This window comes from Clavelina lepadiformis, chromosome 8 (assembly GCF_947623445.1).
Source record: "Clavelina lepadiformis chromosome 8, kaClaLepa1.1, whole genome shotgun sequence".
NCBI classification, from domain to species: Eukaryota; Metazoa; Chordata; class Ascidiacea; order Aplousobranchia; family Clavelinidae; genus Clavelina; species Clavelina lepadiformis.
Window position 1 is genome coordinate 19013889 of NC_135247.1, and position 16050 is coordinate 19029938.

Consider the following 16050-nt stretch of genomic DNA (forward strand, 5'->3'; position numbering starts at 1 on the left):
TGGTATAATCTCATCCGTTCTAGTGTCGCACATGAACAGACAAACACCAATCCATGTTTAGGAAGAACTTATTTTCCGGAACAAAGTACTAGCGGAAGTTGGAGATCCTGTTTCCGTTACGTTCCGCTCGTTATTTTAACTCGACGTAATTGGGCGGAACGTTGCGGGCATCGACGAGGTGTCATCCCGCGAAAAGTTCTTTATTCTCCCATGTTTTACTCGATTTTTAATAAAGGCAAAATAGTGATGACAACAGATGCCGCGTATCTGATTCGCTTATCAATAAATTGGTCTAATGGCAATTTCTATTTACGCAGAAACGATAAGGATCCATAAATCTTATCATTTGTTTCGACAAGAACCTCGTTTATGAAATCACAATTAAATTGTCATCTTGACGACAAGCTGTCATCAGACATATTGGATGGTCACTTTAAGCACATGCTCTACACAGTGGATAGAGAGGGAAAGGTCAGCAAATTTTTCACCAGCGCCATCATCATCAGCAAATTTTTTATGTTGAAATTGTTTTCGATATTTTTGAAAACCCCGGTCTTCAGAAACCTTCTCATGTTTAGCAATGACGCGTGAATTTAACGTCTAACCCGGCAAGTATTTTGACGAACGAAAACGACGGAGACACTTCAAAAAAATTTCCATGTGTCGCCAGTCTCGAGGTTTTTACAGGGTCAATACTTTAATGACGTCATTATAAGCGTTCCTTCAACACAAATCAGATTGTCGACTCACAATGGGAAGAGTGCCAAATGACGTAGGCAAAAAGATATAAATATATGCTAATGAAGAAATAGTGTCACAACATATACAGAGTTAGTTCAAAATAGTTTCTCCTTTTGTTTCCAACCTTCCCGTACAAAAACAAGTTGTTGGGCTTCCCAAACTTCTCCTGATGTGGTGAAATTTGTTATTCTTTGTCATTCCGGCGCGAGGTTAAATTTAGGTGGTTAATCCCTAAAATCCGTCGCGTTGTCGTTCCTTTTTCCGCTCAAAGCCTACTTCAATGGCGGTGGAACGAGGCTCAGAAGCGCGCGAGTGAGTCACTGGTCAAACATAATTATCACCCCCTTTCTACAATGACGAGAAGTCGGCCAGAAAAGCCGGAATTCTTGGAACCATGAGCAAGGGGGTTTATCTGTATGTTCACCTGACTTTTCATTGCGTAAATGACTACGTCACAATTGAGGAACGCGAGGAATTTTGAAAAGTGTTGGCGAAGCGCAAAAGGTGGAAAAACAACGCGCTTTTGACGAGCAATTACAATTACTGCGATCCGTGGCGAGATGTGATAATGGCTGTGTGGATAAATACTCCACACAAAATTGACAAGACATATCGTTTTATCAGCCACTTAAAATAACGACGCGACTTACACGCGCTCAATTGTTTAAGACTCTAAGCCCAGACACATTTTGGTATCCACGAGTTACGCGAAATATAAAAACGATCGATGGTTTTTCAAGCAATCGTGTTCTAAGATTGTGACGTGATAGTGGGAGAGCCGACATAAATGTCAATCAAATGACAACTTGATGGTTGCCCGGGGCAACAGGTTAACAAATGAGGACCGACAATTTGTTGTAAAAATAAACCTTAAAACAATGAGAGATCATTTTATCGGTCATGTATCACCCCGCCGTATAGAAGGCTTGACGCCCTGTAGTAATGACGCAACGTCCTATATTTATTCTGGTTTCGACGCTGTGGCTAAAAAAAGTTGGGCGGAGTATATAAGCGCGATCAACGACGCCTAGAAGTCAAAAGCGTCGAAGTCGAAAACGGAAAGTTTCATCAAAGCTGTAAGAGATGAGTGGTCGCAAGATTTTCAGTGGAATCTTTCTTGTTATTTTATGGAGTGAGTTTTATATTTTTGATGCCGCAGCAAGAAAATCATCGAAGATTCGATATTCTCCAAACGTCGTCGAAATTTCATCGACAAAAAATTGTTTCGTGGACACAAGAAGTAAGTTGTTTGTTTAAACGGCAACTAAACACATTTATGAGATTCTTTATCAGCTAGGATGTAAAATTTAGGAGTATATAGGAAAACGCATCAAGCGTGTTCAAGAAATATAAAAATTAAAAATAACGGGCACAAAAAAATTATCGACTTTTCTTTTCCAGGAGGAAATATCGTGAAACTGGGCGCTAATTCATATGTTTGCAAACATAACGGGAAATATCATGCCCATACTTCGAACTGGTTTGAACCTAACCGATGCTTGAGATGCTCCTGTATAGCGCCAACTGGTGTTGCGTGCTGCAAAGTGTAAGTAAATCATTCTTCTAATTACTGGCGTTGTCATGCCAATGGACGCCCTGGCAACGTGGTAAATTAGTAATTGTTTTCAAATTGAACCGTTATTTTTTAATGTTGATGATTTGATATTTATTCGATTTTTCAATTTTTTTGCAGTGATTTGAAGCCGACTGTGATGCCAAAACACTGCAGAGTTGATCCTTTCCCGCGCTGGAGCATCGTTGCACCAATCACCAAGTGCATGGTCCCGATTGTCAGCACCAGGTCGAGGAAGAAGCCATGTAGAAGCCGGCATTTTCGAAATATTTTTTCGAACTCTAGATGGCAGCCGATAGCAAGACACAGGGGGATTTACCTGCAGGCGGTGCCAATCCATTCTAGACATTTTTAAGTGCAAGTGGCGACATTTGAACTTTTATGTATTCTTTCGCTTTAGTTCTTGCTTTTTTAATGTTTTCCTATTTATTTTGTTACGAATTAAACTTATTCTTTGTAATTTTGTGGGTATATTTATTTTGTGCGAACAAATGTTATGATTTTTTGCTAACTGCGCTGTTTATGGTAAGTTGAAGAAACATCACCAGAAAATAAGAAATTGATAAAAACACGCGTCACTACAATATCAAATACTGTAAAATTAGAGCAGAATTTAGTCATGTTCGGAGCTAGCTCCGATAAGACTTTAATTTTATAAAAAGCGTTTTGCTTAGTCATGGCTAAGTGGTAATGTCTCGCAACTCCACTTGACGCACGTGCGAGCTGATATTGTCAATCGCTGGTATTTTAAGACAGAGAATATACTAACTGAGCAGTGTAGACATAACTTTGTCAAAATTTACTTACTTTACGATCTGAAACGTTGAACATCCAAGTAATGTAGGCTGTACTAGATATAGAGTAAAGCTTTGATGGCATACGATTATTTTGCAAAGTTAAATAATATATAATTTACAATATGTGTGTACCATAATCGGGGAAGCACCCACATTTGCTGAAAATAACTATGGCAACGAGATCACCACCATTGAAAAATGGAAGAAGGTACAGGGCTGAGGGTAAAGAGTTCGCTTGGGCTCAATGGGCTGTCCTTGTTAGTTTGTGTAAGCTAACATGACTGATGATAGTAGGCTACTGAATGATGCTCAATTGAGCTTCAGTATGGAATAAGAGCGTTAGTAAGTAAGCTAACTAGGCCAATTCAAAAAAGGAAAAAAGTTGATTTAATTTCAGCAAACAGAGCACAATCACACAATGTTTCGGTTGGTTTTTAACAAAAACTGTTCGTACAACTTTTTTACCGTCACGCCGATTTATAAAAACTAAACAAAGAATTGAGACTTCAGCGCACCGCTATCACTTAGCACGGACGATTTCTTGTCGAAAACTGCTGTACTTTCCATTTGAGCTTATTACTAATTTCCTATTTACCTTAATTAATATTTGATATATATTTATACACAGAGATTAAAAATATGTGATGAAAAATTAAACAAAATCTGAACAAACTCATCTAGAAAAAGCAACGAACAGTTGTAGATTCCACGAAAGATGGCGGAAGTTACCACTTCCGTGCGAGTGCTGCAAAGTGGAAAGGTTTATCGACAGATGTTCGATGCCGAGGTGCAACTCATGAAAACATTTGATGTGACCAAGAATAAAGCTACCACCAAAGGGAGCCACACCAAGACCACGAAGCTAATCCTGCCTGACTTAGAAGAAACTTCGCGTCACCGAAATTTGGAATCTAATTTAACTGCTGCTAACATGTTCACAGAAAGACAGAAAACATGGATAGATGGTATGCCAAATGACGCAGTCACTGAAAATCCAGTGCTACACAGGTAATATTGTGTTTGTTTCTTTCATAAAGGCACTATTTTCATGACATTTTATTAGTAACTGAAATAGATTAATATTTAAATCTAGATGTACAGAATACATTGATGATTGATGATTGATATTTGATATTTGATTTATGAAATGTGTAAATAATACGTTTTGTCTAATCAAGGCAAGTTACTACGGAAGCCGCAGTCCGTTTGAAAGAAACTGAAACCGACGCTGACATCCGAGAAGTGCGGGGGCTTCCTGCAATTGTGCACGTCACAAAAAAGAACTCGGATATTATTCAAAGAATCGCAGACAAAAGAAAGCAAAGGTGACTGTGATAATGAAGAATATTTGACATATTTCATCAAGTGACCGCTTTCTATTTTACTTCATAATTAAGGCGATTATTTTTTGACCTAAAAAACAAAAATTTTTGACATAAAAATTGAAAATTTTGTTAACTTTTGACTTTAAAAAACTTTTTTTGACAAATTTTGACGTATGAAGAACTTCAGTAGTTAAATTACGCATTATTGTACAAAAAGTACATGTAAATCCAAGTTTTGTTGTCGTGCGTATTTGATGTTTTCAGCATTTCGAAAAATCGCAAACAGCTATGAAAATTTAGAAGCTTTTTAAGAACAAATAAGATCCTGGTTATTTTCAAATAAAACTGCTTAGTAAACGGTTAAGTTGAAAAACAGGGTAAGGAAGTAGACACACATAGAACTAGGACAGAATACAAAATAAGTGGAAACGTTGGAGCCAAATATGGCGGTAGGCTAATCTAACTAAAACGAAAGTATGTGCGAAAGTCTAACAGAAGGGCAAAAATCTGAACACAGACCTAGCCTATTCTGAAAAGGAAAATGAGCTAATTACAAGTCACTGCCAAAAAACTGCAGCTAAGACACAACAAAAACTGTTCAATACATTTGTCTAAACTAAAAATACATGAAGTATCTAAAGCAAAACCGAAACAAGAGCTGCACCTAACCTACAGCTGCCGCAAAATGACTTGGGACCTACCAAAAATTTTACACGTTTTGAGGTATGTTGAGTATCATACCATATCAACCTAATTATTTCACTTAAAGGTTTATGATTCACAATAAGTAGAAAATGGGGCCATTTACAACAGTATGAAGTAGGCTACAATGTATGAAATGAAAAGTTCACTGACAGTGCAACCTTTACGACACCATGACAATGCAGTTTGTAAACAATTTTGAATTTGTAAAACATTTAGACTTAGTAAACAATTTTGACAAATTTTGACCAAACGCTATAAATTTGACCAATTTTTGACTTTTTTTTGACAAGTCAAAAAATAATCGCCCTATTCATAATGAAACAGGCAATGACTTTAGTAATTTTGCAGTCAAAACTATGTATAGCGAAAGATATTTAGTTATTAGATATAGTCAGATCTTGTTAATCCGGACCACTTTGTTTCGTCATAAAATGTCGGTTTAGCGGATTATCGGAAAGCGAAAAATCGATCAACCTTGCAAATGTAGCTCTGTGTTCAAAAAGCATTTTGCAGGATTTTATTGCTATTTATTTAGCACATTTGTTCTAAAACGTTTGTATCGGAGTCGGGCAGCGGGGTTTCCAGATTAAAGGGGTAAAAAGCAAGGGAAGAAATCCGTTCCCGGCAGTTTTGTGTCGGATAACGGGGATTCCGGTTGTTCGAGGCTCGGATTAACGAGGTCTCACTGTATATTGTTACTAGTTGATAATGATGTTGCAACAGACATGACAATACTCTTGATGAAATGCATCATGACTTGAGCGTGATAAGCAATCGCGTTGAACCCCGAATCACTAATATCGGAGACAATCTTCAAAAGCAGTTGAAAGAAGATGACGTCATCATAGAAGATACATTTCGGTGAGTTTCAAAAGTCATTAAGCTGGTACCTTAAGTCTGCATGGAATTCTATACGTAAGTAAAATTTTGCCTGATACCAGAAGGAATATTATGATGTGCCATTTATTTTGATCTCAATTTGATTCCATGTTCAGATTAAGTGGTTTCTTAGAATGGTTTACTTGGTTGTAAATCGACTATATTCATTGTACAATATGTGTGATAGTGATGGTACTATTGATGTAATCTTGTTCAATCTTCCATCAAAATTATTTAATTATTACATCACAGTTCGATTTCCTTCGATGAGGATCTTGTCAACTTTAGTCATGACCAGCTGGAAAAAGTCTGGATTGAGGTTGAGACACATTCTAGCACGAGACGGGAGTGGATCAAGCTCACCAACGAGTGGTTCAATCAGGTTGAAGATGAGAGATTAGAAGCGGTGAGTCATTTTGTATTGATAAGCCGATCATGAAGTTTCTAAATTAAATTGAAGTTTTTTACTCGCATAACAGCATAACATAACATAACAGCTTTCACACAGCTATGATGTAACAATGACCATGAGAATTGAAACATTTACCAGAAGAAATATAACAACAACTAAATTTTACAAATTTGATTGATGGTTGATTGTTGCTATTTTGAAGTTGAGATTTCTTTGAATTTACCAGATTGCCGGTGTTCTGCGAAAGTACACAGTGATATTGGAGAAAATTGCGAGTCTGCCGTCCCCTGATATTCACCGCTTGATTGAGAAAGAAGCGATGATGATAAATCAAAGTGTTTTGGCGAACAGGTTTGTGCTTTCCAGCGTCAGAATTCTGTCTTTGCAATGTCCATATCCTGTGTTAAGTGGTGAGTGAGATCGCCTTATTAATGCGTATATGTGTGGACAGAGTGGTGATTTTATGAATAACGTCTTATTGGTGGATGTATGTAGTATGACGCATCGTAAGTTTTCTATTGAAGACAGTGAATAAATGTCATTTGCAGACGAGCTTATGCCAAGTTGAACACCAACTTACTTGAGGGCGACATTGAGAGGGAAATCACCCAACATAGAACCTGGAGCGAGAGATTTAAAGACTGGAAAAAATTGAATGCTGAGGTCGCCGTCAAGCAGTTCATGTAAAATATTCGTTTATTATGACATAATAATGCTTCTATTAATACTCTATAACATAATAATACTGATTCTATTTTCTATTAATACTCTACTTCCTTTCCAGGCTCTATGCTAAGGTCTGTTCACCAATTAATCAATAATTTTGCGAACAATTTGCTTAAAACCTTGCTTTAAATTTAGTGAGTTCATGCAAAGCGAAGAGATTGTGAGTCCGCCCGAGGTTGCCAAAGTCATGGCCACTCTGCTGGACGAGCAGAAGGAATTGAGTGAAAGACGCTTCTCCATCATGGAACAGATCAGAGAACTGAAGGTGACAAAATCCCACTGATGCTGTGGCCAAGACTAATTGCTCGTGAATTATTGCATCGCTGCAGACAAGTTTTTACGATTGCAAAATATCTTAGTACAGGCTGTGCTTTCATTTGGCTAATAAGTCAAATCTTGTACAACCTACTTCATTGAGTTGTTATTCAGTGTATTCGTGTTAGAGTGCAAGAGGTTTTATCTGAAAAATGACAAATTGGCATGATACATGAAGAAAATAATTAAATTCTTTTAGCCGCCATCTTCAACGAAGTCTTCTGTGTACAAGTGGAACACGGCGCTCACCAAAGCTCACGAAGATATCGACAAACTTCACATAAAATTGTTGAAATTGCTTCATGAAAAATATGAAACAGCTTGCCAGATCTGTCTGACTGAGATTGAAAAATACAAGGTACAATAAACAAAATTGTGCTCTGAAGTTTTTTAAGCTGCTTTTTCTATTGGACTAGACTAGCAAAGCAGAAATAAATTTTATGTGTTTTGACGGTTTCATGACCAAAAGTTTTGTGATAAAGGACGAATACAGTGATGAAGGTGTTTAAAACATGTCGTGTCATATCTCAGCTTGTTTTGATATTTTTACTTTTTCGGCAGCAAAACCTCCTCACCTCAAAAGTTTGCGATGAAGAAGACATGAGAAGAATCGTCAATGATCATTTGCTGCCTCTAGTGGGCAATCAACTCCGCTCTTTCGAAAAGAAGTTGGAAGGAATGGACGTGGGTTCATTATAATTGTCACTCTGTCTTAATTTGTGAACTAGAAAAGTTTGAGTTTTTATTTTCTCTGCAACCAGCTGACAGTGCATCAGCAGTCATACATTCCACAAGTTGGTGGTTTAGTCAAACTACAATTCAGTTTTGTGAATATTTAGTGGTTGTGCATTCATAAGTGGTAAATAATACCAAGTACCTTACTTTTGTAGAAATCTTTGGAAAATCTGGCGAGCCAAACAGAGGTCCAACTGAAGCAGCTTTTCAAGTTTGCTCAAGGAGCTGCTCATCTGTGGGATGTCCATGAGCTTGGACTCGCCAAGCAGGAGAGAAAGTTGCAGGTGCGCAGATTTTGTGGGTAAAATTGTAGAGAGATTTCTTCTCGTGTTGTTGATCTGTTTCACACATTGAATAATATCTGGATGACTTTGCATTTATATGACACATTTTGGATATACTTTGCATTATATGACATATTGCTAGTTTAAGTATCTGTTTCATTCTTCTAAAGCTGTATGATTTGAAACCTCATGACTTTGCAATGGAAATTTCTATTGCTCCAGGTTCACGCCAGACTTAGAATTTCAAGCATTTCAGTTGTTTCTTGTGATCTTAGAATGAACTGGAACAGACACGGCTACTTCACGACACTGATAATCAAGAGCGGGAGTCCAAGCTTGATGTCATGCTTGACCGATTGCGGCAGGAGAGCAGTGAGGAAGCGCTGAATCATTATCTAGAACAGTGCATGGAAATGCTGAGTCACATCAAGGAGGGGTAAGAAATATTTTCAGCGACTTAAACATTTTTATCAATTTCTTGAACTTCATGCTCACATGCAACCATCTGTTTCCAGATACGAAGATTTCCACATACAACAGCTTGACAAGGTGTCAGCTTACCCAGATCTAGTGAAAGAAGAGCTACAAAGATACGATGCGAGCGTGTGCAAGTATTATCAAGTGGACAGAGAGAGACCTCAGCTACCAGAGGTAATTCAATATTTTTCTAATCCACCACGTCATGCATTGTGTGTGGCACCCCCAGCAAAGTGCCATTGTTTCGTTGCATTACGGCCACTGTGTTGCTATGGTGACAATTTTTGAATTAATTATGTGAGAAAATCGTTCTAGTATTCTTTGAATTTCCATTGAAAGTTGTGGATCCTTAATATTTAGTAAAATAATACTTCATAAAGTTTAGTTGGTACTTGTTAGGTATAAAGAATTTGTATATTGCCGAACCATTATAGAGTTAACTTTTAAAGGCTTTGTTCAAGTATGCCAGTACACCGACTAAACAAGAGGAAAGAAAGAAAAAAGTGATGGAAAAAGTGGCAATGAGCAGAAAAGTATAATTTTTACAGCATTACATTGACATTAAGATTAGATAGAGTGAGAGCAGATGTTGTTATTACAAAAGCCGAGCAGAGTCTGATAAAATACAGCTTTGATTTCTTGTTTATGCCAATTTTCCGACAATTTCTTATTAATTCAGAGCAAAGATAAAGGTTTTGGCAAAAAGAAAGGAAAAATGCACAAGGTGCTTATTCAATAGTGGGTCTTAATTCTGTGCAACTGTATTGACATAATCTAGTTTTTAAAAGCTTGATCAGTGTTTATAGAGTCAATGACTAGTTAACGTAGTGGAAGTCAGATTTAGCCTATAAGCCTTTTATTGATGGTAGTTAGAATTATTTTACTTTTTGTGGAAAATTTTTAAAAGTAGTGGTTTGTGATGTAATAAATATGCATTGTTGTCGTTAGGGAGGCAAGAAATCAAAAAACAAGTCTGAGGATAAATCTGACCAATCAGACGAGTCAGAAATCGAAAAAGCAGTGATTGAGATTTTAACCACCGTTAGAGGAACTTCGTTTTACGTTCCAACCGTGACAGCCGACCTAGATGACTCAGCAGATGATAAAAAGGATAACTTGGCATTTTTGACAGAGATTAAAGGTAAGTATGTCTTTGGTGATTTCTAGCCGAATCGTTTTCTTTACGTTTTATGTGAATGCATAGTTTTTCGAACAAAATATTTTGTTTCAGATTCCGGAAACAAACCAGAGTACATTGAGAATGTTTTTATTGACCCTGCTTATGTCAGAGACTTAAAGTCACAGTAAGTTGAGTTATTAAGTCATTGATTCAAATACAATATTTTCATTTTCTAATTGAAATCAGAAAAAGCAAGTAAATGAATCATCGACAGTTGAATTAGCAAAATATTCCTTCAGCGTTAAATCTTCTTTCCTCACAAGGATAAATTCATCTCTTTAGTGTCCGGATGTCATTCCTCAACCACCTGGAAGAGTGGAAGGTTAAGGCTCTTCAAAACACGGAGGTGGTGACAAAGAATAAGTCGGAGGAGCTCGAATCGGAAGTTGATCTTCGTCTGCACCTCCACGCTCCAAGGGCGAAGAGAATCGAAGTCGACGTCAGGAATGTCAGAGCAGGTCAGATTTCAAGAATATTTATTCGTCAATAGAAATCTCATTGTAGGTGAACAGTTGCATGTTTTATCGGATGCGCAAGACATATGGTGGTTGCAATGAGAGCCACAAAAGCAGGATAGACATAACATTTCTTCTCGCAAAATGCAACTCAACTCTACGAAAGTTATATTTTGATTTATAAATTTTTACTATATTGCTTTCTTGACTTAAACAGCATTTTTGTAACGTGAGTGATGCTTTTTGGAACATGCTTCAAGTATTCTCTTGCAGAGTAAAACCAAAATAATTTTCCTCTTCAGCTGAACTTGTGCTTCACAAGGAGCGAGTCGCTCGTCACTGTAGGGGAATCACCGCTGCATTATCTTCTCTCAAGCACAATTTCAGCGAGATGACGACTCAGCACGACGAGCAAGCTGCTGATTTTCGTGCTGGCATTGAAAAGATGGAGAATATTTATACTAATGCGACAAAATCATCCAAGTAGGTCAAGATATTTGACTAAGTCTGAATTTGCTTTGTTTATTTTTGGTGACTCTTCTGTGATTTTCAATTGTCGGTTTATTTTCTTATGATTGAATGTATATTTGACGCAATTAGACAAATGCTAATTTATTATCAGATTTTATGTATTGGCAAGATACTTGGCTGATAGGATGTTGATGAATACTCAAAACGTTTCTCAATATTTTTAGGCTGCTTGAGCTGACAAAGTCTCTTCGTACTGACCTGGCCTGCTACATCGACGAGGTCAAGACATCTTTGAGAGAGTTTCGACGAAATCTCGATACAACACTGGGCCGTCTTCGCGAATCGAACGCTCAGTGTGTTCGGTCTTTCAAGTAAGCGTTTGAGTCTTCTCACGTGCAGTGTTCAAGCGTCCATGATCGAGCGAACATTTCCATCACGTGCTCATTATAACTATGTCGAGGCAGCCGTATATTTTAGCATCACATGTCACTCATGATTGTGACGTTGTGTCGGGCAGTTTTACTAACCTCATCCGTATGTGACGTCACTGACCGTTACTACTACTCGTCACTGAAACTTTTATTGAAATGGAATCAATGCTGAAGCACAGCAAACGTCAGCATCTTACGTCTAAATTCCCACTCACACCAACATAACTCAAACATCTCTGCACAGATTGTTCTGTGAAGGGGGAAACTTCTCACCGGATGAGACCATTCCGCTCCGAAAGAAGCTGGAGAAGATGTCCCAGAAAGTTGATGCTGCGGAGGGTGTGGTCATGCGTGACCTGGAGGGGATGGAATCTCGCAGACTCGACCAAGCAACTGAGCTCACACATAAGTTCGAAGACAAGTAAGATGGCCGTTAATTAAACTTGATTCTAACGACTGGATCTATAAAATACAAAGTGTTTCTATAAAACTTTTCATCTGAAAATGTGAGATATGGTTGGGTAAAACTTACCCCACATTGGGTAAAGTTTGTTTATTTGTTCCTTATCTAGAGAATACGTTGGGCCATGAAAGCAACATTTTTTGTCAATTCTTCATGTAAACATCTTTCTAGACTTGGTCTTGTCATGAGATATGAGCGTGCACCTTGCATGGAAGTGTTTGTTTGTTTGTAGATTTCGAAACCACCTGGTAGATTTAACATTCATTGAAAACATGCGCCGATGGCTCTCCAACGCACAGGTCCGCATCAAAACAGAGGTTGCCCATAGCAACGGGATGGCGTCGGAAGTTTTCGGTCATCTAAACACATTGCGCCGCCGAGTGGACGCTTGCGAACGACCGAACATTGACAAGGAGGTCTGTCTTATCTTGCCACTGCAATGGTGGCGTGGTTTGTTTGGTTGCGAAACATTGTGGTCACTTTGGTGGTTTGTCTTTGAGCGACTTAACCACCTGCGAATTGTTTGATGAGTTGTTTATTCACCTGCTCTTACGTTGTTGCCACACCTGACGAATCTATTGTTATGTAATAATCGTTCACAGCACGTCACTCCGTCCATGCTTCACTCGTACGTGCAAGACATCACGGAATGCCTGAAGAAGCGCGCTGTGCATCTGAACGTTCATAAGCCCACACCGGTGCAAGCTTCAGACACTTTGGTGAGTGCGACACCATCTCCTTGGAATGGGAATAAGAAGCTCGAATCAGCAGATAAATAATGATATAATTAATCACTTTAATGTTCAATATATTTGCTATCAGATAACTCGTTCTTTCCCTTACCAGTTCAAATGAAATTCAACTCATTGATAAATTAAGAAAATAACCCTGTAGGTGATTTCCCACTCGTCATCCGACGTCGCCTCCACTATTCGACCTCCGTCTGCCTCCCTCCCCACCCCATCTGCAGGACCCAGGGCACTCACAAGGAGCTTATCGCCTGGTAAGGGGACCAACAAGGTGCCAAGTCGTCAAGCATTGGATCCGCAGACTACGCCGGCTTACAGCAGCAGGGCCGCGCGGCAAGCAACAGAAGATTCGGCGATTGGGGTCATAAAGAATATCCTGAGGTGAGCAAGAATTTTCATAAAATAGCTTGAAACGTTCGTTAACGGTCGCTCTCTGCAAAATATTGTTCTGTATATTGACACTGCTGCGTGATGGAGTTGTAGCAAGATGTCACCAGTTTAATTGAATTTCATCGGTGCAGGGCGCAGAGGGGCAAAAGTTCTGATCTTGACGACGCTCGATCGATCATGACCGGCACAAGCAGACCGCCGCCTTCCACGACTAATTCACAGGTTAGCAGGGAGGTTTGTTTCCAGATGCAAACCATGTAACGACGCACTGGACACGTGATATTAATCACTTAAACATCTATTTCTCCTCTTGCTCAGAACATCCACGTAATTTATACAAGTGTGTATTTTGTGGATGTTGTCAAGGATTGGATGTAATCATTTATAAAGATGTACAGTAGTTCTGTTTACAATTGTAACTGCAAGACAAAGCCGACCTGTAGTCACCAATATTCGAAATATTTTGCCCAGTTTGGTCAGCCTGCTCGTAGCCAGAGGAACTACCAACGTCAGGCAACCCTGGTGAGCATCGCTGGGACTGAATCTGACACAGGGAAGAGAAGTGTCGTTGAAAAGTAAGAAGATGAGAACTGACTCGATCTTATTCAAATAGAATATTCTGCTTTCGTGCCCCACTTAAGCTTATTATTTGGAAAAACTGAACTGCGTGTGAAGTAATACGGCAAAGAAGTTGTTTTGGAAAAATTGGAATAATTCGGAATAAACTGTAGTAAGTGAGTTACTGTTTTCTAGCACTTCATCGGGAGTGTACCGGCGCCGAGAGAGCAAATTCGAGACAAAATACATGATTTTCGGCGTTAAACCGCCGGAAGGAAGTCACTTCATGGCAAAAGTATGAACAGTATTCTGAATACTCTACCGTAAACGCCGTTACTTTTAGGATGAGTATTTCAGTTCATAGCTCATTGTTTATCTTGGTGCTAGTGATGTTGGTTTTAACTGCACTGCTCTACCGCTCAGATACAACAGATTTTGTATGAATCTCTGGACGGAATGCTCTCCACGGCGGAGATTTACTACAAACAGAAAGGTTCGAAACCCTCAACCAGGCCACAGCTTATACAGGTTCCAATTCAGTGACTTGGTGATTTTATTCCATTTTGATCAAAGTAAGGCAGCAGTTTAAATTGCTTCTTGTTGTGGGCAGGACAACTTTGACACATGCGCCGACGTTGTTATGGAGAAATTGCACAAATACGAAGACCAAGCTGACGATCTCCATAACACCTCACTACAAGGTGGGCTTAGTTATATTCCCGTTTTTCAATAAACGGCCATATAGGTCTTATTTAAATTTTTCTATCGATGAAGCTGATTTGTTTGTTTCTGAAAGCATTTTTAAACTGAAGTCATAAAATATCTTATATGCAAAGCAAACTAAGTTATATACAAACGTAGAAATAATTAACATTTGGTGCGAGGATGTCTTTGTCAGATGATCATTTGATGTGGATTTGTAGAAGTACCTCGCAGGCTCAATAAGTTGAGCACCTCAGACATAAGCAAACTGCTTGGTGACTTTTTGACCTCTCCACTCATTTTGTACGTCGCGTTGGATGATGTTGTTTTTCTTCCTCCAGACTTTCGAGATGTTCTTCGAGAATTGGAGCATGAGCTCTGTCACGTTCCTCGCCTGATCCTGGAAGATCTGCTCCAGCAAGAGCTTGAAGCGCTTCAAGATAACCAGGATAAATGGGAAGCGGACTTCACCAGTCATGAGCAGGGATGGGAGAGGGAGAAGGTTGAGGAGGAGAACTTTGTCGTCTTCGAATAACTCGAGACGACGTCTGTGAGGTTGCATCATTTGCAATGATCTTGACTTGTATTATCTACTGTTGCATAGAAATCACATAAACATAAGCTGCGGCCAATTCTGGGCCACCCGGACCAGGAAGATGCGTTGAAGGAATTATCACAGAGGGAAAATCAACGACAGGTGTTAGATTCGACACAATAAAGTGTAGATCTTAAACTGATGATTTCATGTACCTATTACGTCATAATTGCAGGAGAACCACGTGCAGGGGATCAAGTCTAATGCTGATTCAATGGAGGCGGGAGTCCGAAGATCCGCATCTCATTTCCTCCATCAAACTCTTAAAATTTCTTCTCATATGTTGGAGGAATTCGACGAACTTCTCACTATTGATGACGTCCTAATTGGAAGTGAGTTGCGTCATATTTGAAACATAGTTACGCAGCTGTTACAACCTTTGTCCCTATTTTGTATTCAAAAGGGGTACCGCCACGAAAAGAACTCACTAGCGTCCTCATGCGGCGGCGTCAGGCGGGCTACGACATGCACGAGGTGGCAGATCCTTCCTTCGGCGATAAACCGATTGTGGAGCGTGGAACGCGCCAGTGGCAGCCACCGGACTGTTCGGTGCTTCGCTTGGAAGGGGAACCAACACGGGAAATTACAGGTTCGACGATTTACGTCAAATTTCTTACTTTAGCTCACCAAGTTTCACCAATCATCTATCCACGGTTTCATCTCACGACCTTTTCACGGCAGACGTGATACAGACCACCAGCACCACCCTACCCCACGTCAAGGTCGCCGCGGTTCGCGATGACGTCATCGAGATGTACAGCAAGGCGCAGATGGAGGCGCTAGGAGCGATTGAGGAACGGAGGTCGACCCGGATGGAGGGGGAGAAGCGATGGGCCGCGAACTGGGAGGAGTCTCTGGACAATGTCCGGGGATTATATGAATAATATACGTCACAGACGGGGCGGTATCTTTGATGTGTATTGTGTTAATAACTGGCTATTGTTATGTTTTTGTTCATTGTATAAATGACTTGCTAAGCTCTTTGCTGTTGTTTGTCATCTTTGCTCTGTTTTTATTTCGTCGTTTAAAAGCAAAAATATTCTATTTTACGTCGACACAAATAATAAAACGTCTAAATGTGTAATTA

The 16050-nt window shown here is 39.3% G+C and overlaps 2 protein-coding genes across 3 annotated transcripts; both read left to right on the forward strand.

The window, feature by feature from the left end:
* The first annotated feature begins 1148 nt into the window (after positions 1-1148).
* LOC143468557 (uncharacterized) lies at positions 1149-2887 on the forward strand. Its single transcript, XM_076965861.1, has 3 exons — positions 1149-1981; positions 2143-2287; positions 2435-2887. The coding sequence occupies exons 1-3, from the start codon at positions 1825-1827 to the stop codon at positions 2667-2669; spliced, it is 537 nt and encodes a 178-aa protein (XP_076821976.1). The 5' UTR covers positions 1149-1824; the 3' UTR covers positions 2670-2887.
* Positions 2888-3743: 856 nt separating this feature from the next.
* LOC143468468 (coiled-coil domain-containing protein 180-like) lies at positions 3744-16047 on the forward strand. 2 transcript variants are annotated; one of them, XM_076965707.1, is made up of 32 exons: positions 3744-4119; positions 4290-4436; positions 5865-6002; positions 6273-6426; positions 6659-6783; positions 6981-7115; positions 7294-7423; positions 7673-7831; positions 8035-8157; positions 8364-8492; positions 8768-8928; positions 9008-9143; positions 9419-9502; positions 9918-10110; positions 10201-10273; positions 10432-10607; positions 10907-11087; positions 11300-11446; positions 11751-11927; positions 12202-12385; positions 12572-12688; positions 12864-13099; positions 13240-13330; positions 13580-13683; positions 13862-13961; positions 14090-14194; positions 14277-14367; positions 14710-14870; positions 14973-15065; positions 15139-15295; positions 15367-15552; positions 15645-16047. In XM_076965707.1, the coding sequence occupies exons 1-32, from the start codon at positions 3827-3829 to the stop codon at positions 15845-15847; spliced, it is 4689 nt and encodes a 1562-aa protein (XP_076821822.1). In that variant the 5' UTR covers positions 3744-3826; the 3' UTR covers positions 15848-16047. The 2 variants fall into 2 exon arrangements, with proteins under 2 accessions (XP_076821822.1, XP_076821823.1); XM_076965708.1 differs by lacking the exon at positions 9419-9502.
* The last annotated feature ends 3 nt before the right edge of the window (positions 16048-16050 follow it).